Here is a 23,547-nt window from a genome sequence, read left to right as displayed (position 1 = left end):
AGCCAGCACTACGTAAAGGGTCCACAAACTTTGTTTTTTTTTGTTACAGAATTATTTGATTTGGAGCTGGTATAACTTTATTCAATTATATCATTGCGATTTTTTTGTTGTTGTAAATTTAGCTAAAGTTTGAAATGTCTGCGGTTGTCTTTATTCATTTAAAAGATTCCACACGTGGCCTGCTAGGACTTCCACTGGTTTTAAACATAATATAAGGATTGAAAAGATGTGCAAAGCTGAATAAGCTGTGAGAATAAAGATGAGGAGGGAGGTCTCTGGACATTTGCTTTCAACCTGAAACATCTTCATTTCACAAGTGGTTGTGACTGAAATCTGCCAGATGCTGCCATCTCAAAGCCAGGATAGCTTTATATGGGGTTGTCCTAGTGAAATAGCAGCTTGTATGTGTGCCCTGAGGGTAAGAGTGAGCTAATATATATATGAATGGGGAGAAGCATGTTCAAGTGAGAGAAATTGCTAGCGAGTAGATGATGAGGATGTAGTTAATTGAGCTGTTGATTTTATCAGGGTTGCTGTTTAAAAATTAACTCCATCACGATTCATGCAAGATTTTTTAACTTCCTGCTTTACTTTTCTGTTCTTGGGCCAATAATCTTGGTAACATCCCACCATAACAGTCTTCAAACGAGTGTCCAGACCTGTCCATTTCCCTCCATTGATCTGACTGCAAATGTTTTTTTAACATTATTTCCCCCACCACCTACATACAGTGCATATTTTTGAGAGGTCTTTGGCCCTTACAAATACAGGATTTTTCTCTTTTGAACACTATGCAATGCAGAATTAATTTTATCTGGAATAAATCGCATTAACGTTCATTCTGGGGTGAAGTTGCACCTGCAACAAAATTGAATCTGCAACTTCCATTCACAATCAGTGAAGCACATCTGATGTTTTCCCAGCTGTAGAACAAGGGCTACCCTTCACGTCCATGTCTGCTTGCATCGGATTTCACTTCACCCAAAACTGTGAGCAGCAATGAAACATTCAAAGTGCCAGGATACTGGTGGAAGATGTCGCTGGACTCCTGAAGATAAGATTCCATTATCAGCATTAGTCAAGGGCACAGTATAAACCAGGTATCACAGGTGATTTCATGACCGTCTGATGCACAGCCTAGCAAACTGTAGTCAGCAGTGAGCACTGGAGAAAGAGCAATGAGGACACCTGGAGAAATGACAAAGCTGCCTCACAACTCTAGTGATCTGGGTTCAATTCTGGCTTTCAATGCTTTTTGTGTGGAGTTTGCATGTACTTCCCTTTACCGTGTGGTAGTTCCATTTCCTCCCATTTACTTAAAATCCCCAGATTGGTAAATTAAATGGCCATTGTGAATTACCTTTGGTGTGGAAGAATTTGGAAGGAATTAATGGGAATATGGGGAGAATAGATTGCAAGGAAAATTAGTGGGGAATTGGATTACTCCATGAGCTGATACAGACTTTAGTTTAGTTTGGAGAAACAGCGCGGATATAGGCCCTTCGGCCCACCAGCGATCCCTGTGCACTAACACTATCTTGCACATACTGGGAACAATTTACATTGATACCAAGCCAATTAGCCAACAAACCTGTACGTCTTTGGAATGTGAGAGGAAACTGAAGCTTCCCGGAGAAAACCTATGCAGGTCACAGGGAGAACATACAAAACTCCATACAGACTCCATAGTCAGGATCGAACATGGGTCTCTGCTGCTGTAAGGCAGCAACTCTACTGCTGTGCTGCCTTTGCGGGTTTCAATGGCCCTCTCCCATTTCTTACAGAGATATGGAATCTGAGAATCCTCAGTCACGCTCTGAAGAGCTGGAGTCCATGGCAAACTACTGGGGGGGATATTATTGCCTCATCTCAGTTACAGCTGACGTATCTCTCTTTGACACGTTTTCCTCTCACTCCATGGAGCAGTTCTCACACCAATCTCCTGCCAGGACCCTCTCAGAATGGCACTGGAGGTTTTGCCAGTGAACAGGACCTGTGACATGTATCTCACTCAGCAAGACTAATCACAGCAGTTGCACCCTCCCTTTGACAGACAGAGTGATTCTGTTGTGTGGCCGCCATGGGCAGTGTGCCTTTAACAGCCAACATGCTTCTGGGTATTTGCAGTAAATGTGCTGAAATTGGAGAGGTCCCATCAAAAATCATGTAGATCATACTTTAGCGTTTTTTGATATGTAAATCATGCTAACACATGCTTTCAGGCTTGTTTTTGGCTAAGTTTGTGTTTGGAGTGGGATCCAATTTGGTATTAGCACTAAACACAACAATATTTCAATGCATAAAATTAGGTACGTACTAATTTATAGGCAGAGCGTTAATTCAGAATTTCCTGCTGATTTCTACAGCAAAGGTGTTCCATTATGCTGTCATATGCTGAGAGAATGGAACGGCTGGGCTTGTACACTCTGGAGTTTAGAAGGATGAGAGGGTATCTTATTGAAACATATAAGATTGTTAAGGGTTTGGACACGCTAGAGGCAGGAAACATGTTCCCGATGTTGGGGAAGTCCAGAACCAGGGGCCACAGTTTAAGAATAAGGGGTAAGCCATTTAGAACGGAGACGGGGAAACAAGTTTTCTCACAGAGAGTTGTGAGTCTGTGGAATTCTCTGCCTCGGAGGGCGGTGGAGGCCGGTTCCCTGGATACTTTCAAGAGGGAGCTAGATAGGGCTCTTAAGGATAGCGGAGTCAGGGGATATGGGGAGAAGGCAGGAACGGGGTACTGATTGGGGATGATCAGCCATGATCACATTGAATGGCGGTGCTGGCTCGTAGGGTCGAATGGCTACTCCTGCACCTATTGTCTATTGTCTATTACTTTCACATGGCTAGGATTCTAAAATGTAATTGAATATATTTTCCTGAAAATTACCAGCAGTATATTTAATATTGATTTTTAACAGGAAGATTCTCTTTTGCTGTTGTATTTTTATTTCTTTATTTTTTTAACTTTAGAATTAAATTAAGTTGCCTTTTCTGGGCTTCCATCATAGCACATGCTCTTAGGGAGAATCAGAGGGCTAATGCCCCTGTCCCACTTAGGAAACCTGAACGGAAACCTCTGGCGACTTTGCGCCCCACCCAAGGTTTCCGTGCGGTTCCCGGAGGTTGCAGGTGGTTGCCGGAGGTTGCAGGTAGTGGAAGCAGGTAGGGAAACTGACAAAAACCTCCGGGAACTGCACGGAAACCTTGGGTGGGGCGCAAAGTCTCCAGAGGTTTCCTAAGTGGGACAGGGGCATTAGGATCTCTGTCTTCGGAACTCAGTATTTTCATAAGCATTAGTGATGCTGGAAAAGGCAATACAAGATCTGGATGTCTCCTGGTTATTTAACTGCTATTTAGCTTCACTTCCAAATCACTAAGCTGAGCTCTGGTGAGTGAACTAGCAACATGCTACACTATTTTATACAAAAAGCTAGAGTAATTCATCGGGACAGGCAGCATCTCTAGAGAGAAGGAATGGGTGACGTTTCAAGTCGAGACCCTTCTTCATACAGGTCTCGACCTGAAACATCACCCATTCCTTCTCTCCAGAGATGCTGCCTTTCCCACTAAGTTACTCCAGCTTTTTGTGTCTATCTTCGGTTTAAAACAGCATCTGCAGTTCCTTCCTACACACTATTTTAAAGTTAGGCAAAGGGAAAGCAAGACTGAATCATGTATCATAAAGGGTGTAAATGGATATGAATATTGCAGTTCTTCATTGCACTAAAACAGTCATGTGCTGTAAGTATGTTCATCAGTAGAAACCCATTTAGTAATAATGTGTAAAATACAGGAATGGAGTTTACAGTCCACTAGGGGCGCAGCATTGAAGGTGCCTCTGCCTACAGCCTGTCCGTTTTTTCCCCTCTTTTTATTTTAGTTTGTCTAAACTGGTTGTTTTGGGGATTCTTTAGCCTTTTATGTGGGGGAGGGGGGTAGGGTAAGGGGGAAACAGTTTCCCAGTCATTTTCTGGCAAGGATGCGACTATTTCTCCGAGTCGCGTCCTTGCCCCCCCTCTTCGCGGCCTACCACTGGATCGGAGCGGCCTTTCCTACCTGAGACCAGGGACCGGACCAGAGCTACGGCAGCGGCGGCGCGGCGCTGGATTCACCGTGGAGCGGGCGATACCTTCCTGGATCGCCATTTGGAGCTCCGGAGCGTTGGGCCTGGAGCTGTGGTTCGCGGAGCTCCCAACGCTGGCGCCGCTGACGCGAAGTCCCTGGGGCCCTTTGCCGAGGGCCGCCAGCGTGAATCTCCGCCCGGCGCGGCCTGGGGACGTCGGGAGCCGCGGACTCTGGTATGAAGCAGTCGATTCGGAGATCCCAGCCGCCGAGGTTGGCCTCCAGTCCCGACGTCGGAGTTCCAACATCCCGCCGAGCGGGCCTGAGCGGCGGGCTGTCCGTAGCGGCGACTGCGGAGGGCTCCGGAGGCCCCGACCACGGGTGAACATCAAGGAAGAGACTGACTTTGATGCCTTCCCTCACAGTGGGAAACTTTTGATTCTGCTGTGTGGGGATGTTTTATGTTGAACTCTATCGTGTTTTTTATTTTATTTTATTGTATGGCTGTATGGTGATCACATTTCATTGGGCCAACTGGCACATGTGAAAAATAAATATATCTTGTATTGTGTACAGAAAAGCAGTGCAAGGGCAAAGGCTAACTGTACTAAAATCAATATCGATTAATGAGGATTAATAACAGACCCTGACTAAATCAATGAATGAAAAGTTGAGTGCAGTTTCTGACCAATAATTGGTGGCACATTTAGGGAAAGGTTTAACATGCTCCTGTACATTTAGTGGCTGAAACTGCACTTAATGTTGAATACTCACATATATACTGGTAGTGTGCGTGATACACAGTGCTGTGACTTCATGTGCTGGTTATTAGCTTGTCCATGACCTGGACACTTATATTCTCCCATTGGATAAGATTGAAAGCAGTTTTTTTAGAAGTGATCAGTTGTCAGTGTGACCAGACCAACAACGGTCCACCCCACTAAACCTCCGAATCCCCCAGTATCAGATGAATAATTTATGAACATACCTTGAACATCTTTGGTAGAAATCTGATTTGAAGGGCAGTAGCATCGCTCAAAAACAAAAGGATGATTTTGGAGGGATATGAAGCACATGCAAGCAGAGGAGATCAGTTTGACGCAGACATGTCCCTGCACTGTACTGTTCTATGCTCTAAATGTTGGAGCAGGTATGAGGGCTATCAGATTTCTGACTAAAATGTTGGGAAGATCAGAGCATGAAAACAAAGTTTTACGAAATATTTGTAAAATGCAGAGATCTTAATCTTCACAGAATGACAATCTTGTTGGTTGATCAGTGAAGAGAATAGAATGGAAATCATGTAAACAAAAAGGACAATCCTTCCTGGCAGATTATAAATCCTTGCAATACAGGAAGAAGATAGAAAACTTAGTAACATGGTGTCAGGACAGCAGCCTCTCCCTCAATGCCAGCAAAATGAAGGAGTTAGTTATCAACCTCGGGAAGCATGTTGGAGCATGCATGTTGGATCAATGATGCCAAAGTGGAAATAGTTGAGACCTTCAATTTCCTTGGCATTAATGTTACTAACGACCTGTCGTGGACTGACCACATTGAAGCGACAACCAAGAAGGCACACCAATGCCTCTAGTTGACTCAACAGACTGAAGACATTTGACTTTTCTCCAATGACTCTTACAAACTTCTACAGGGGCACCATTTAAAAAATATCATGCGGTCAGGTCAGCTTTGTTTGGGAACAGCTCTGCCCAGGGCCGCAAGTAATTGCACAGACGTGGATGTACCCAGCACATCACAGACCAGACTCACAACCTTGGTCACCATCTACGCATCACAATGCCTTGGAAAAGCAGCCAACAGAATCAAAACCATGTCCTACCCGTCATTCCTTCTTCTCCCTGCTCCCATTGGACAGAAGATACAGAAGCTTGAAAGTATGCACCGTCAGACTCAAAAGCAGCTGCTTCCCCTCTGTTATTAGTCTTCTGAATGGTCCTTTCATAAGAGGTACTGTCCAATTTACCTTTACCCCATTGCGGACATTGGGCTTTGCCTATGGAACTGTTGCACAACTATGCTAAGAATTCTATTCTGCACTCTGTTTCTATTGTACTTGAGTTTGGCTTGCTTTATTTATGTATAGTATATGATCTGATTGGATATCATGCAAAACAAAGGTTTTCACTATACATTGGTACACATGACAATAATAAACCTTAAGATTGTCATCAAGATATTGTGACTATCTAAAATTGATTTGAACACCTATGACATAACATTGATAATTGATGAATGGCATCATTATAATAGAAGTATAGGAAACTGTTAATAATCTGAATGTATTCAGTATTGATACTACAGCTGCGTGGACAATGGGATCTCACAAACTTCTCACCTTCTGTGGCAGATTGTTGTGATGTATATTTCAGATATGGATGTCTAATTTTGGACTGTCAACTCTCTTTCTCACTTGGCACAATTGTGGGGCCATACAACACAATGGAGCATGTAATCATTGTGAATATGAAACTTTTGTCCCCAAGTACAGTGGGGCGATCATTTCCACAATACTATCATGGACTAATACATGTGACACAGCTACATTTGGGAAAATAAGGTCAAGCAGGTTTACCCGTGATGTTGGTTCCCTTATTACGTGCCACAGAAACAGTTTGTAAGAGCTGTCATTCAGGTCTTGGCCAGATTGATCTGGGTGCTGCTCCTAAACCTCTCCTAAACCTCTCTTAAAGTTACCCGCCTAGTGTACATTCCGTCCCCTTCATATTTTCAGTGCTTCCAAGCATATGTCTCAATGGATTCATTAAGGCCCTGTCCCATTTACGTGTCCTTGGCATGCAAATTACCCGACCTTGTCGTCGCGTTCAGGCGCACGGTCATTGTGTGGCTGCGTGAGGCCGGTCCCACTGAGAAGCGCGGAGGGGTATGGAGTTGTGCACGATATCGCGCGCCACTCCGGGATTTTGTACCGAACTAAATCTTCGCGCGTGAACAGCCTGTCGCGGAACTGACGGCCAAAGTGGGACAGGCCCAAGACCCTGGTGCGACGCAACATCTCACCTTCAACAGCAGCAGAAGCAGGCAAACGATCGTCGAACTCGGCCTGGGGCTCACGGCCGTTGCGGTCCGGATCCGCCCACACTTCTACTTCCAGAGCGGGGCCAAGAAAATTGAAGATAGTTACAAAATGCAGGAGTAACTTAGCGGGACCGGCAGCATCTCTGGAGAGAAGGAATGGATTAAATTTTGGGTCAAGACCCTTCTTTCAGACTGAAGAAGAGTCTCGACCCGAAACATCACCCATTCCTTCTCTCCAGAGATGCTGCCGGTCCCGCTGAGTTACTCCAGCATTTTGTGCCCATCTTCAAATGACGTCACGCGCTCCAGACGGCTGTGCGGGCGCATGAAGATGGGCGCGACCTTCGCGGGACCGTCACGCCTCAACGAGACGACGAGGTCGCGTAATTAGCATGCCAAGGACACGCAAGTGGGACAGGGGCTTTAGCACTATTCCTTTTACATAATTGAAAATGAACATAATATTTACACCATAGTCCGTATATATATCCAAAGACTGAAATGCCTGTTTGTTAATTATTCATAACTCTTTTCAAAATAAATTTCTATTGTTAAGAAACGTTAGAAACTTATGGGCCTGTCCCACTAACGCAACTATTTCGGCGACTGCCGCGGACCCGTCATAGGTTGTTGCAGGTCGCCGAAAATTTTCAACATGTTGAAAATTCATTGGCGACCAGAAAGACGCTACGACTCTTTGGGCGACTGAGGATACTACTCATGACCTTACAGGCGACACCCTGGCGACGTGGTCGTGAGTAGTCGCCCAATGAGTCGTACTTTGTTCTGTTCGCCACTGGATTTTCAACGTTGAAATTTTTCGGCGACCTGCTGCGACTATAACGGATGCCGTCAGTTGCTGAAGCAGTCGTGTAAGTGGGACAGGCCCTTTAGAAACTCTAAACTGTATCCAGAATTGTTGGATTCTCATGTCAAAAAATTAGATTTTATCTAATTTTGTTTGGTTGCCCCAAAGGAAATAGCATTTATGAGGCAAAAATAAACTCGAAATGACATTTGGGTGGTTTATACACTGAAACAAGCAGCTACAAACTAGTTGCGACAGATAAGGTATTTGAGCAACTTTCAGTCAGTTGAGAAGCTTCCCATTCATGAAATCAGATGCTAGCAGAATATCTCTTTAAATATAAAAATGCAAGAACCTGTTCCTAATTCTATTGCAACTGTTACACAGTATGATCATTGCAGCGCTTTGTGCCCCAATTCATATTGGTTCAGGCAGAAATGTTCCTTGGCCAACAAATTGGAGGAACAGCACCTCATATTTTGCTTGGGCATCTTACAACTCAGCGATATGAATATTGATTTCCCTAATTTCAAGTAACCCTTGCATTCCCTCTCTCTCCGTCCCTCTCCCACCCTAGTCGTCCTGTTAGTTTCACTGTTCATATCCCTTCATTATCACCTCTTCCACAGCCAACAATGAACCATTGTGGGCTCCACGTTTCTGAGTCATCGGTGCTGGCTCTGATTTGTTCTGTACCTTTTCATACCTTTAGTTTCCCTCTCCCCTGACTCTCAGTCTGAAGAAGGGTCTCGACCCAAAAAGTCAGCTATTCCTTTTTTCCAGAGATGCTGCCTGACCCGCTGATTTACTCCAGCATTTTGTGTCTATACACAATTAGCCTGTATGTTCTTTAGTCATTATGCCATAAAAGACTAAGTATCAGGTGAGCATAACTGTTTAAAGCAAGAAATACACCTTTGCCTAAGTGAAGTCAAAAGAAAATAATTATTATTGAAAATATGAGTCATTAACCTAAGCAGTTAGATTTACTTGCTCAGTAACGTTCTATTTAAATATAGCAAAACAAATTTAGGTACCGGTCCCAGCGGATACTTGCAAGATAATCTCCCTTGGCATCTCTAATATGAAGTGCATAAACAGAGTTAGCAGCTCACAATATAATTCATTTTGGCTAATCAAATAACACATTAGAGCATTATCCAAACCTGGCAGTAATACCAACCGTGATATTCAGGAGGAGAGAATGGAAAAGGTCAGGAAAAGATCAAAAGTAGACAGAAAAGTAATGTTCTTTATGATACCCTATTTGGTTTGGTTTTGAATGACGACATGCTCATTATTTTGTCTAGGTCTATCTTGTTGTAGTTTGGAACTTTGAACTCTTTATGGTCCCACTGATGCTGCTCCTTTTGCTGATGTACAACTATTGGTTAATTAGATCAGGAAAGGACAACACTTTGCATTCAATGGTAAGAATCACATTTTGTCAATTTTTTTCTTAATTTTCCTTGAGCTAAAACTTGTCATGAAATTATTGAAACTTCTTGTGATAAATCTGCCATCCGAACTATCTTGACGAACATTACTGCTTTTAACCATGGTAAACTGTAACGATGCTTAAATCTATTACATTGTTCAACCACTATACAAATGCATAGTTGTCTTAAATATTAATCTGGGTATTCACTGTATCGATTTATATTTTGAATTGATTGCTCGTTAATTCATGCTCATTTGAATTGCAATTTGTGAAGCCCTCGGGACCAGTATTTAAAGAATAAAGAATATCCTTTAAATATTCCTGCAAGCCTTAAACTCTCATCATCATTCTTTTAAAAGCATCCCAATTTCCAGATGACCCTTTTCCCATAAACTTCCTGTCTGATCCCATCAAAATTAACCTTGCCCCAATGCAGAACTTGTACTTGTGGGCCTGCCCTGTCCTTATCTGTAATTATTTTAAAACTAATAGAACTGTGATCATTGGACCCAAAATGTTGCAAACGACATTTCAGTCATTTACTCTTCCCAATTTTCTAAAAATAGTTCAAGTTTTGCCCTCTCTCTTATAGGGACATTGCCTAAGAAACATAGAAACATAGAAAATAGGTGCAGGAGTAGGCCATTCGGACCTTTGAGCCTGCACCGCAATTCAATATGATCATGGCTGATCATCCAACTCAGTATCCTGTACCTGCCTTCTCTCCATACCCCCTGATCCCTTTAGCCACAAGGGCCACATCTAACTCCCTCTTAAATATAGCCAATGAACTGGCCTCAACTACATTCTGTGGCAGAGAATTCCAGAGATTCACCACTCTCTGTGTAAAAAATGTTTTTCTCATCTCAGTCCTAAAAGATTTCCCCTTTATCCTTAAACTGTGACCCCTTGGTCTGGACTTCCCCAACATCGGGAATAATCTTCCTGCATCTAGCCTGTCCAACCCCTTAAGAATTTTGTACGTTTCTATAAGATCCCCCCTCAATCTTCTAAATTCTAGCAAGTACAAGCCGAGTCTAACTACAAGCCGAGTTTAAACTTTCCTGAATGCATCTGACAAATTCCACCCTGCCTAAACCCGTGGCACTACAGTATAACTGTCCCAATCTAATTAAGAAACATTAAAGTTCTTTACTATGAGAGCCCTATTGGCCTTGCAGCTGCCTGCAATCTTCCAGCATATTTGTTCTAATAATTCATGTTGATTATTTAGGGGGCCCAACAAGATGGTCATCCCCATTTTATTTCTCAGCACCACCCATCTAGCTTCACTGGACGAACCATCAGAAATGTCATTGTTAAAATGTCAATAGCCTGAAACAATGTTATCGTTAAAATGTTAAAAGCTGCAATGAAAGGGGGAGAGGAAAAAAATAAAGCAAGTAAAGATCCTTGAGAGGGCAGAAGACAGAGAAGATGAAATGTCAAAGAGATGATGAAGTTGGGTGAAATCTCTTGCACAGTGAGTGAAAAACAAAACGTACATCTTGAGGTGGTGTAAGGCGGGTGTTGCCTGCAGAGAATGAGCATTGAATGCTGGAAATCTGAGATAAATTTACTGGAAATCAAGAATACTGCAGATGCCAGAATTTCTGTACCTCTTTGTCGGCCTCAAAGTATTTTGGAAACTACCTGTCTTTTGGCTCACCTTGTTCCCTTTAGTTTCTCTTTTAAATATTATAAAAATTCTTGAGGAAATATTTGAAACTTTGGCTGACCATGATGTTAGCAAGACAAATTTGATATGAATTCCATATGAAGAAAGACTGGATAGACTCGGCTTGTACTCGCTAGAATTTAGAAGATTGAGGGGGGATCTTATAGAAACTTACAAAATTCTTAAGGGGTTGGACAGGCTAGATGCAGGAAGATTGTTCCCGATGTTGGGGATGTCCAGAACAAGGGGTCACAGTTTAAGGATAAGGGGCAAATCTGTTAGGACCAAGATGAGAAAAACATGTTTCACACAGAGAGTGGTGAATCTTGGGAATTCTCTGCCACAGAATGTAGTTGAGGCCAGTTCATTGGCTATATTTAAGAGGAAGTTAGATGCGGCCCTTGTGGCTAAAGGGATCAGGGGGTATGGAGAGAAAGCAGGTACAGGATACTGAGTTGGATGATCAGCCATGATCAAATTGAATAGCGTTGCAGGCTCGAAGGGCCGAATGGCCTACTCCTGCACCTATTTTCTATGTTTCTATGTTTCTATGTTTCTATGTTAAATTATTGATAGGGGTTAATCATGCTGAAGAGATTTACATGTTTTGATTTTTGGGGGCAGTTGGAGGTTAAGAAGGAAGTATTGGGACTCTTGAAGTGCATTAAGGTTGATAAATCCCCAGGACCTGATGGGATGTATTCCAGATTATTGAGCGAGGCCTGAAAGGAGATTGCGGGAGCCTTGACAATGATCTTTGCATCTTCTCTATCCACAGACAAGGTCCCGGAAGACTGGAGAGTAGCTAATGTTGTTCCTTTATTTAGGAAGTGAAGGAGAAATAACCTAGGAATGTAAAGGCTGGTAAGCCTAACGTCAGCGGTTGGGAAGCCATTGGAGAGGATTCCATGGGATAGGATTTACTCTTTGGAAGAGAATGGGTTTATTTAGGGCATTAGATACATTTAAGAGGTTTTTGGATAGGCACATGTATATGCAGGGAATGTAGGTATATGGATAACATACAGGCAGAGAGGATTTGTTTTATTTTGCATTATGTTCGGCGCAGACAATGTTGGCCAAAGGGGCTGTTCCTGTGCTGTACTGTGCTGTTCCATGCTCTATGAAACCTCAGCATTGGTGGCCTCCGCAGCAAAGGTGGAATCCTGATGCTTATTAATGACAGATGTCAGCACTTCATTACCACACACACACACACACACACACACACACACACACACACACACACACACACACACACACACACACACACACACACACACACACACACAGCAGTTGTGGAACCTTGTCTTCCTGGAATAACACTATAATTTCAGTCATGCTCCTGTTCATAATTATTCGGACTGTAAGGCAATAGTGATAAAATAGCCGCAGAATAAAAACCAAAAGTAAATGAGTCATACATAATAAATAAAATAAGTGGAAGAACAAAAGTCGATGCAGTCAGACAGGATGCGGGACATCCTTTCATTTTTCCATTGACCTAGTTTGTATCTGATTTCATGCTGCGCATTCTTGCTTATTGCTTTCTTCCCTCCTATCACCTCTACCTAAGATCAGTAGTTGCTACCAAAAGTGCCAAAAATCATTGTAAATCTATTGAATAATGTTTTGTGACACGCATAAAAACAAAATACTGAACTTACATTTTATTTTAGTTTGAATGAATGAATGAATGAATCTCTTTATTGTCATTGCACATGGTACAACTAAATTTAAAAGTCAATCCCACGGTGCGATTCACAAGAGCAATTTTAAATATATAAGAAAAGGTAAAAATATATACATATAAAAAAAAATTACAGATAAATAACAATAGCAGCTGAGGTAGAACCATTCAGATGAATGTGAGTGTTATTTCTTATTTTGCATTGTTAAGTTCACGTATGGCTATGGGGTAGAAGCTGTCTCTGAGTCTGTTTGTGCGAGTTTTGAAAGACCTGTTCCATCTGCCAGAGGGCAGCAGGTGGAACAGGTTGTGTCCAGGGTGGGAAGGGTCCTTCAGGATGTTGGCTGCCCTGCCAAGGCAGCGAGAGCTGAAGATGTCCTTCAGGGAGGGCAGTGGGCAGCCAGTGATTTTTTGTGCGGTGTTGATGACCCTTTGAAGGGCTCTCCTGCCCGCTGCAGAGCAGCTGGCATACCATGTGGTTATACAGTACGCCAGCACACTCTCGATGGAGCAGCGGTAGAAGGACACCAGCATCTTCTCCTCCAGGTTGTTTTTCCTGAGGATCCTCAGAAAGTAGAGTCGCTGCTGGGCCTTCTTGACTGCTGTGGTGGTGTTTGTAGTCCAGGAGAGATCCTCCGTAATTTGTGTGCCCAGGAATCTGAAGTCTGAGACCCTTTCCACACAGTCCCCCATTGATGAATAGGGGTTTGAGGGCTGCACTGTTCTTACGGAAGTCTATGATAATTTCCTTTGTTTTTGTGGTGTTTAGGATGAGGTTGTTGTCTGAACACCACGCTGCCAGTCTTTGGACTTCCTCCCTGTAGGCTGTCTCATCTCCTCCTGAGATACGTCCAACCACAGTCGTGTCGTCCGCAAACTTGACGATGGTGTTGGTGGAGTGGGCGGGGGCACAATCGTGGGTGTAGAGGGCGTAGAGGAGGGGGCTCAACACACAGCCCTGTGGGGAGCCGGTGCTGAGTGTGATGGGGGTGGAGAGGTGATGGCCCAGTCTGACGGTCTGGGGGCGGTTAGACAGAAAGTCCTTGATCCAGAGGCAGATGGGTTGGGAGAGCCCAAAATCCATGAGTTTGGTGACCAGTCTGCTGGGGATGATGGTATTGAAGGCGGAGCTAAAATCAATGAAAATGTTTCTATTCAATAATTTAATACTAACCCTTTGTCACAGCTTTTTCAGTTCCACTTATTCTGAGCTCAATTCCTCCCTGCCGTGCAAGTATTACGTGCATGGGAAGACAAAAAAAATCTAGCAGGCAGACTGACAAAAGTTCATTTTTGTTGAATTTAATGACACAACTGAATTTTATTTTTTTTAGCAAACTAAACCAGTCAACCTTTTCTAACAATGAAATTACTAAAGAGCTTTGCTCTTTTCATATTTACTCAAGTGATGTTTTGCTCTTAGATCAATAGAATCATTGAATAACAAGCAAATAACTGCTGTTATGTATCTAAATCCCTGCATAGATGGTTCAATTACTTTTAATGCTTAACACAGGAGCAGCCTGGAGGCTTAATGGTAACACTTGCAGCTCATATTTCTTAAGTCGGATCATAATCTCTGTGGTTGAAATCAAAGTTGTCTGCCAACTCCTGGAGGTCCATTGGTTGTTAACTGACAAGTTTGACATACATGCTCAAGGACTGTTGTCTGCCTACCTTTCTCATCCTTTCCAACCTTCCCCAACTTTTACCCAAGCAAAAATGCAGCATCAGTATGTTCTTCACATTAGTGGAGTCTGAAGTAATGGGCTAGATCCAACTGGAAGGAAGCCAGTATGAATGTTGGGATGCCTAACATGATGCTGCATTGCTGGGAATCACAACCAATGTCAGTTATGCCCATTGAAAGATATTTCTCCATACATGGTTGCGACATCTCGAGAGAATTCTTTGTTTGCAGCCCGTGTCCCCCACAAGGCTGACTTAGATGAGGCTGGCCTCTTTGTTTATCTTAGTGAACTTCAACATTAGTTGGAGTTACAACAGAAAGTGACTCTGTGGGGAATTTGGAGACTAATATTGCTGCAGCTTAGCAACATTCCTCGAGGTGACAAGTAGCACTACAATCCAACTCAAGTAAATAAAGTACGAAGCAAGGCTGGCCATATGCCTAAAGGAATAGAATAGCATTCAATGAATTGGATTAAATATATGATTGGAGTTTGAGCAGTTGGCTGTTTCAAAAAACACTTGCGTGGTGACAATAAATAAGTGAGATTAAATTTGATTGGAAAACTAGTGATGCTTAATTCCTCTACCATAATTCTCCTAATCCTTGAAACATTTTAAACTAATTCTCACCTTATCTTAAAAGGAGTTTTTATTTCTGGCCGGACAAATACGAGTATGGATAGGAGTTAGGTCCAATGAACATTGACAGTGATCCGTTGGACTGAATGGCCGGTTTCTGTGATATGATGTTTTATAATACCCTGAACTGCAATTTAAGGCTGTGTAGTAATCCAAAGGCACAAAGATTGACGAGACTGAATAGGTAATATTGTCTTTAAGACATCATCAGATAATTTCAATGTTACTTTAAACGAGAATTACTACAGATACAAATTCACCAATCGATAATGCATCTGATCCAAGTGTTTTAAACTGCTTTCTATTCTCTCCGGATCCAAAACTCAAAGGTCCTTGCTTATCTTATTTTTGATGCAATGGTCCATCAAATACTGCTGGAAGATCCAGAGAACAAAGAGATGCAAGTGTATATAAAGTTGAAAGTATAATGTCCTAATAGACCAATATATTATTTTGCATACAAATAATTAAATGAATGTCAAATAGGCTATGGAATTTTTCTTAATTACAGCCTTTCTATTTCTTATGTAGAAAAGGGAAGTGTTAATTACATGTATGTATTATAGAACAATATAGTATCACCTACACTTTTGATAATTTCCACCTAATTAATCAAAAAAAGCCTACAAAGTAAACAGTGCAACATTGGCTTAAAATAAAAAGTTATAGACCTATTACTCTAAGATAACTATAATCAGATGATGCAATGCAAATCAGGGATTACATGTGTGGATCAGCTTCCATAGTACATTGAGGGCATCCAGCTCTATCTCCCCAATGCATTCCCAGGAACTTCATCAAGACTTGCTTTGTTTTGCCGGACTGCCAAGATGACATTAAAACACAAGTGAGTTAGAATTCTTTAAATTATAAGCTATTTGTTTTTGCTGTTTTTAAAAAGAATATTGATGGAAACAAATATGGTCTTTTTGTTTAACATCATTTGTTTAATGATGTCTTCCATCATTGCTTCATATCACCATCTACATCTATAAAGTTTGAACACATAAAAGCACAGAGAAATACGCACAACCACACTGTGGAAAAGTAGAAATAAAAATCAAAGCACACAACTGGCTCTAACATATTTAATTTCTTTCAGACTTTGACGGTGGTAATTTATAATTTTACTTTATTTCGTCATTTCGAAGTAAATTATGCTGCAAATTGTTGCTGGTGTGGAAAACACAAATAAGAATAATATTTTTGTTACTCCATCTGGTATTATTTTGTTTGGCCGAACTCATCGGCCCAGCTCGTCCAGAAACATATGAGTTAATAATTAATTCTTTAACTTCAAAAATGTTGTATAGAACTAGTCCTGCAGAGGGAGACACAGCTCATGAAATAAAATCATTTTGTTTCATTTGACTAACATGTACCAAACCTAGATGAGAATGCTTGGTGATTTGAGCATTATGTACAGTGAAATTTCTAACTGGTTTATTATTTATATTCATAATTCATATCACGCAGAGCCAAAAAAACCCAATACAAGCAAAAAATGAATACGGCAAATTGATAGGGTTAGCATGACATTATTTCTGGGGTTTTTTACACCAGAAAACAATAGAGTGTATTGTCATCAGAAGAAGTGCCTTTTCTGATATCTATTCCATTGCTAAGTGGTGCATGAGCAAGATATTTTCTCAGCTGTTATTTGCAGGAAATGGCAGAATTTTCCAAAATTACAGGGTAAATATCCTGCCAAATCTTGTATGTAAATGATGGGGGTAAATGCAATTTATAGAAAGGAATTTTCCAACACGGTTAAATTCTATTCTACTAAACACTTTAATTAATCTGTCACTGTTACTAAATTCACTGAATTCTAATACTATTACAAATAATTCACTCTTTCTCTTTCTAAACTCTCACATTCTCACATCATGACTCCTGATTCCTTCAGTATTTAATGGAAAGTAAATTTCTATAGGAATCTATCATTTCTCCTCAAAATTTATACGGAAGCTTCAGAACTCTGATGGAAATATGATCTCTCAAAACTTCAATGTGTTCATAAAACTTGAATCAACAGTTTGCGTTTGCCATTTCAACATCTGCACAATCAACATTGATCAGAATATCAATTAACCGATCGTGGCAACACAATCAATCTGAAGAAGGGTCTCAACATCAAATGTCACCATTCCTGTTCTCCAGAGATGCTGCCTGGCCCACTGAGTCCAGTACTTTGTGTCCTGTTTTCATAATGATGCTTTCATTTCCACTGATGCTATCTGCTTGGTACTAATTTATCGGAACTCTGCAGTCTCATTTAAGGAGCAGTTAAGATTTTGAAATTGTGATGAAAATACTTTAAATTAAAATATTCAGGAATTAATCCTAATTATTTTTCCAAATAATGTGGAATATTAAAAAGTAATATTTTTACCAAGTTAATTCATAAATCAAATTACTTTAATCTGCAGAATTTTATTTTGCCTTTCATTAAATGTGCAGCCATATTGCCCTTAAGTGTTCAAGATGTTGGAGGAAACTGATCCCCCACCACCAACACCAGCCCAATGTTTTTAACACAGCAAGACTTGGGGAAACCAGGAGCAGAGAGGGCAGCAATGCACCCTTGAGATATGTCAAGCCAAAGAAATTCTAGGTCTTGTTGGCATTTTCAGATGCTGATTCCTGATGCTATCACCTGAATCTGACAGTGATAATGTTTTATCTCTGGGCACAATTCACACACCTCACAGTTCACAATACTTTGGAATCCAAATCTGAGTACATTTTCCCCCTCAACTATCCAGTGGGCAAAGATAAGCCAGGAAATCATCCATATATCTAAAGTGATACCAACTAATTATGTTTGCTTAAATTGCCTAAATGAACAAAGGTGATAAATCTCAAATCTTGAAATGATAAAGCATCTGCATGACAGAAACAAAAGTGAAGCATGTAACAACGAATAAATTCATCTGTGTCCCTACAACATTTTGTTTATTTTATTCAGTAGTACGCTGAATTATTATCATTGTTGGCTCCCTGTGGCTCAAATTATTTTCTGGGAAAGTAAAATCGAACAGGGTGTCAAATAAGCTTTTCACTATAGTCTGATTTGCATGGTCACTGAAGATCAATTTCACTCCCACTGATTTGAAAAAAATTTGAAGTATGAAAGTAGCATGAATAGTAAAATTCCTACAAAGTCAGCAGCCAAAAGGTTAATGAGAAGTGGTCACAGGTTAGTAAATCTCTGCAGCTTTTGACAAACTGGCCAAGCATTGTAAAACAGACTGATCAAAATGACTAATAACTAGGTTATTGAATCTGTGTGAAGTTGGCTGAAGCATGGGTGCAATGGATGACCTCAGTGTTTCTAGACAGACCTCAATCCATACAATGTCAATAACCTATTATTACATTTTCACACATAAAATGTAAATCAATTACCACACAAACATATGTTATGATCTATTTATGTGCCACGGGTCTTGAAGAAATCAAGTCCAGACCAGCTAGATTAATTGATCTCCTGTGAAGTATTTGGTATCATGAGGGTAGAAGGAGTCATTTTCCCTGATTTCATTTTAACTTCCAATAATGTAATCAGCTTTATGTTCTATCCTAGTTTTTACCGTTTCACTAGTTGCTACTTTTGAATGTCATTTAATACAAAGGATATATTTGTTCATTGATATTAAAGCAAAGATTACAATTCAAAGTAGCAGGATTTTCCATTTTACTTGTGTAGATACTATCGTGAGATTCAAATTATTTTAAATGCACTTACTTACAAAACGTCATCTACTTAGAGTTCTGTTGTGGTACAGAGAGACATCTGAGAGCACATAACATCGTGAATGGAATGGGCACAGTGACATTTTATGTTATTGTGCTTTAAGACACATGAATAAACTTGCTTTGTGAATGGATCATTTCAGTTCTGTGCAGGGACAAACAAGAAGAATTTTCAAATCTTCTAATGACAAATTATTTTGAAAGTTACATACAAAATGCAAACCTTTAATTGTGACCATTAGGAAGTCTTGATTCTAATAATGAGGCTGATCTAGGAGAGCTTTGCCTTCATATAGCAAGTGAAATAGACGGTGCTACTTCTCTTAGGTACACAAAATTGCTGGGGAAACTCAGCGGGTGCAGCAGCATCTATGGAGCGAAGGAAATAGGCGACGTTTCGGGCCGAAACCCTTCTTCAGACATGGTGCTACTTCTCTTGCTGTCGGATGCTTTGGACGTGGGCGCCAAGAAGCAGGATTCGTCTGGTCGGAAACGTCCGGTCAAAAAAGGTTTATCCTATGTCAGCAAGGCTACCTGTGATGATTCCAGGTCATTGTTTACTGGCAGAATTCACAACAGCTGTTAAAGTATGAATGGCCTCAATATACTGAAGCAAGCCTTCATGCTGATCTGCCCCAGCGTTTAGCAACATAGAAATTAGGTGCAGGAGTAGGCCATTCGGCCCTTCGAGCCTGCACCGCCATTCAATATGATCATGGCTGATCATCCAACTCAGTATCCCGTACCTGCCTTCTCTCCATACCCTCTGATCCCTTTAGCCACAAGGGCCACATCTAACTCCCTCTTAAATATAGCCAATGAACTGGCCTCAACTACCCTCTGTGGCAGAGAGTTCCAGAGATTCACCTGTTTAAAAAATGTTGAGATTCTCTCTCCTGTCAATCACACCATGAAGGCCATGCCCCTTCTGGTGGGAGGGGGGGAGGGACTATAAAACCCAGAAGTGCGGGTGTGGCTCAGTCTCTTCAAGATGGAGGAGGGAGAGGTCACGACTCGCTGTCTTTAGTGGCCTTGCACCCTGCTTGAAATGGTTTGAAACTGCACTTGAATTTGGTGGCCTTGCACCCTACTTGAAGTGGAAATTCAAGGAATAGCCGTGAGTCAACGGCCAGCCCACCAGCCGTGAGTGAGTGAGCTGCCAGCACAACAGGCTTGCGTGACTGAGCCGCCATATATACACACACATATATATATATATATATATATGTGTGTGTGTGTGTATGTGTGTGTGTATATATATGTGTGTGTGTGTGTGTGTGTGTGTATATATACTGCCCTTTATACTTTGACAAAAGGAAGCAACTGACAGAAAGGTGTTTTCTTGTAAATGAGGAAAACGTGTTTTTCTTTCAGCTCTCTGTGATGGAATTTCTTCTCTGGTATAAATTTTTTCAAATTGTATTCAGAGAAGACTTATTTTGTTCCCCATTGCGTAGAGCATATCTCAAATACCCTAAAACAAGCAATAACTCAAGGTGGGAGGGGGTGAAGAAAGAGAAAGAGAGGGGGGGTGGGGGGGGGGGGGAGAGAGAGAGAGAGGGAGAGAGGGGGGTTGGAGAGAGAGAGGGGGGGGGGGTTGGAGAGAGAGAGGGGGGTTGGAGAGAGAGAGAGAGAGATGATAAATTTGTAATTGTGTATTTACAAACGGTCAGTTATTTTCAAGTAGTAATTTCTAATCACCCCAATTTATTACTGCTATCCTCTACGTGAATTTGGAGTTATATATCAGTTATTTGATTGAAATACCAGTGATTTTACACATTATTTTAGGATCAGTAGTCATTTAGCAGCAGCACATTTCATGCCTGCTGATACTTACTGTGAAATGTTCTCTTTAATGGTCTTGAGTGTCTCTGAGCTTGAACTATTTTCAGTTCACTTTTCCAGTTATATCTTCGATTCCATTCTAGTTCTTCATGCATTGTCTTGAATTAAAAAACGTAGTGATGCATTTGTTTACTTATTCTTTCATAAAATCTTCAATTTTAGTCTTGTTACCTGCATTCAGAGAGTAACAATGCATGGATGTCAGTCGTTATAGCTGTGATCTTGGAATGTGAGCGATTGTTACAAATACATTAATTTTGCTGCTTAATATCCATTGTAGATGTTTGTACATGAAAAGATTTAGTTATTATCTTTGATTTTGTTTTCTTTGATGAAATCATTTGAAGATTCAGTTGACGATCTGAAAATATAGGGGGTTAGAGTAAATGAGTAGTTATTCAAGATGTAATTGACTAAGCTTAAGAGACAATGGAGTCTGATGTGTTAAACAGTTCCATTTTGGTGTCATAAATATAGTAATTTGCCATTGGGGAAAAAATAGGAATTCTTGCTGTTATATAAGCAACATGAAATGGTGAATAGCATTTGAAGATGAATTGTAATTGATTTACTATACTCATTAATTAATTTAAAGCATTAGTGAGATCAACATTTCTATATTCCCCAGTCTATAACCTGTTCGCGCATTAGCAGGAATAAGCAGATACCGTTTCCATCATCACCTCATTACATAGACTAGTTTATTGTGGAAATTGTTACACAGTTGCATAGCATTTTGGGGGGATTTTCAATGTAGCTTTTACATTCGATAAATATTAGTGTATAAAGCAAATATTGCACCAGTAATTGCGTCAGTTAGTGTGGCAAAGGTATACAGTTTGCTTTGCAAATGAATAGACATGCCTCAGACCATGAGAATGTTTTACCAATTATAATGTAAACCCAGATAAAAATATGCCTTTTTTCACTTTTAGGATCAAAAATTCTATTTCTTTCTGCAAAATACTCATAGCACAAGTTTACATTTTTGAAATTACTTTAAGGCAATTAAATATCTGTTTTTTACTCGAAGTTTATGATATACACAGATATATATAGTTTGTCTAATGATGACACTTCCTGCAACTGAAGTGTTGCTAATTAAAAAAGCAAAACTGGATAATTGCCAACTTTTACACTGTAAAATAGCTTACCAACAGCAGTAATTGTACAGAAAATGAAACCAAAAATAATCAAATATGAAATGAGGAGTTGTAAACCTGCCAACCAAAGAGGTGAGAGCACTATTCAATTTTTGATTCCAAGCACTGATGGGCATTATAGATATCCTGCACATCCAATGATATAGGAAATGTGAATAGTAGACTACTCAGTACTTTAGATCTGAACCACCATATGGTAAACTAATCCTCTCTCACAATTTCTCATATCCTTTAATTCTCTCCATTCCAGAGGTATCTTGATTTCAGTTTTATATATTCTAAATGACTGCCCAACATTGACATTTATCACAAGGTAACTGAATTCTCTTTGTCTCCATGTCTTCCATAACCATTTAACCATATAATAATTACAGCACGGAAACAGGCCATCTCCGCCCTTCTCGTCTGTGCCGAACACTTATTCAGAGGTTTCTTGTCACAAAAGGACATATTTCCAAATTCACTTACTTTTGTTAGTACAAATTCAGCAGAGCTGTTACACTTTGATCAGGGCAGTAATCTTGTCAAAAGGTGATGGTATCACTCTTGAGACATGAACATATCAGCTACAAGTTTCTTCCATGCTGTTTCCATTTCATTAGAGGTACAGCAGACACGTAGTTTAGTACTTATATGAGATTACAGTCACCTTTCTGATGAACCTACGGCTGGAAAGTGGGGGAGGCTCCAAGAAACATGTGAGGATAAAGTAGGAGGATGCCTCAGTTCAGTAGTGAGTGACTGCAATGCTGCTGAAGGACATAGGTTCATCCACAGCTACATATACGGGACTCATGATAAGGTTGCATTTTTGCCTTCATCTTTGCTTCTGAAAATGGGTGAGATCTAGTGAGATGTTAAATCGAAGCCAATTTTCACACTTAGGCAATATCTATAGTTGCTGCTTGAAAGGAAATTGAGTTCTGGTGTGCTGGCCAATATATATCTGCACCCGAACCTCAGTTGGGTTTTTTTGGTTTCCTATTTCATGTTGCTTATAGAGGTGCTATGTGTAAATTGATTTCCACAACAAAGCCCTCAAAAGGGAGTTTAATATTTGCCTATTTCCAGTGCTATTTAGAAAGCATAGCCTGAACATAAATCCAGTAGAACATACAGTGGTATGGTTATCCTTTACATTGTTGATGACTGCTGCATTCTCTGGGGTTTTTTTTCTCTCTTACAGCAAGAGTTAGAAGCGAGCTTGATAGCATATGAAGAGGATGAAGAGGACGGAGCTGACAAGGTAATTATCCTTGGAACACTTCTGTTTTCCCTCAGGTGCTGAGGACTTTTGTTTTTAGACCTGATGGAGCTCTGCAGACAGAAAAAGAGTGTTTGAAGTGTTTGAGTACAGATAATTGGAGAGAGCTGTTTATCATCCTAACAACTGTGTACTGTGGAAGGGGGAAATGAGTCAGAAAACCTTTTCTCAGGGCTGTAACTACGTTAAGCATATTTTTTATTCATGCAAGTTGGTGTGTGCATGCAGGTGCATGTGCATTGGAAACAAAAACAATTTATTTACTGAAAAGCAGAACAGCAATGTTCTGAAGGAGAAAACTGCTGCATCTGTGGTGGTTGGTAAAAATATAGAGTCCCTGAGTGAATCTGAGGTTAAGTTCAAAACTTGTTAAAAACAAATAGCATTTTGAGAGAAATGCTGAATTATAAAACCGTTCAAAATGGCGCACATTTAAA

At 40.7% G+C, this 23,547-nt stretch overlaps 1 protein-coding gene across 2 annotated transcripts in view; it reads left to right on the top strand.

Annotated features, from left to right (window-relative positions):
* mctp1 (multiple C2 and transmembrane domain containing 1) overlaps window positions 1-23,547 on the top strand; it is a 408,806-nt gene that overhangs the window by 318,231 nt on the left and 67,028 nt on the right. For both annotated transcript variants that reach the window (XM_033017292.1, XM_033017293.1), the window contains 2 exons: window positions 9,247-9,366; window positions 23,033-23,092. In XM_033017292.1, coding sequence (XP_032873183.1) covers window positions 9,247-9,366; window positions 23,033-23,092 — 180 coding nt within the window. The remainder of the gene's footprint in view (window positions 1-9,246; window positions 9,367-23,032; window positions 23,093-23,547) is intronic.

The sequence above is a fragment of the Amblyraja radiata genome, chromosome 3 (assembly GCF_010909765.2).
Source record: "Amblyraja radiata isolate CabotCenter1 chromosome 3, sAmbRad1.1.pri, whole genome shotgun sequence".
Lineage (NCBI taxonomy): Eukaryota > Metazoa > Chordata > Chondrichthyes > Rajiformes > Rajidae > Amblyraja > Amblyraja radiata.
This window is presented reverse-complemented; position numbering and strand designations above follow the sequence as displayed.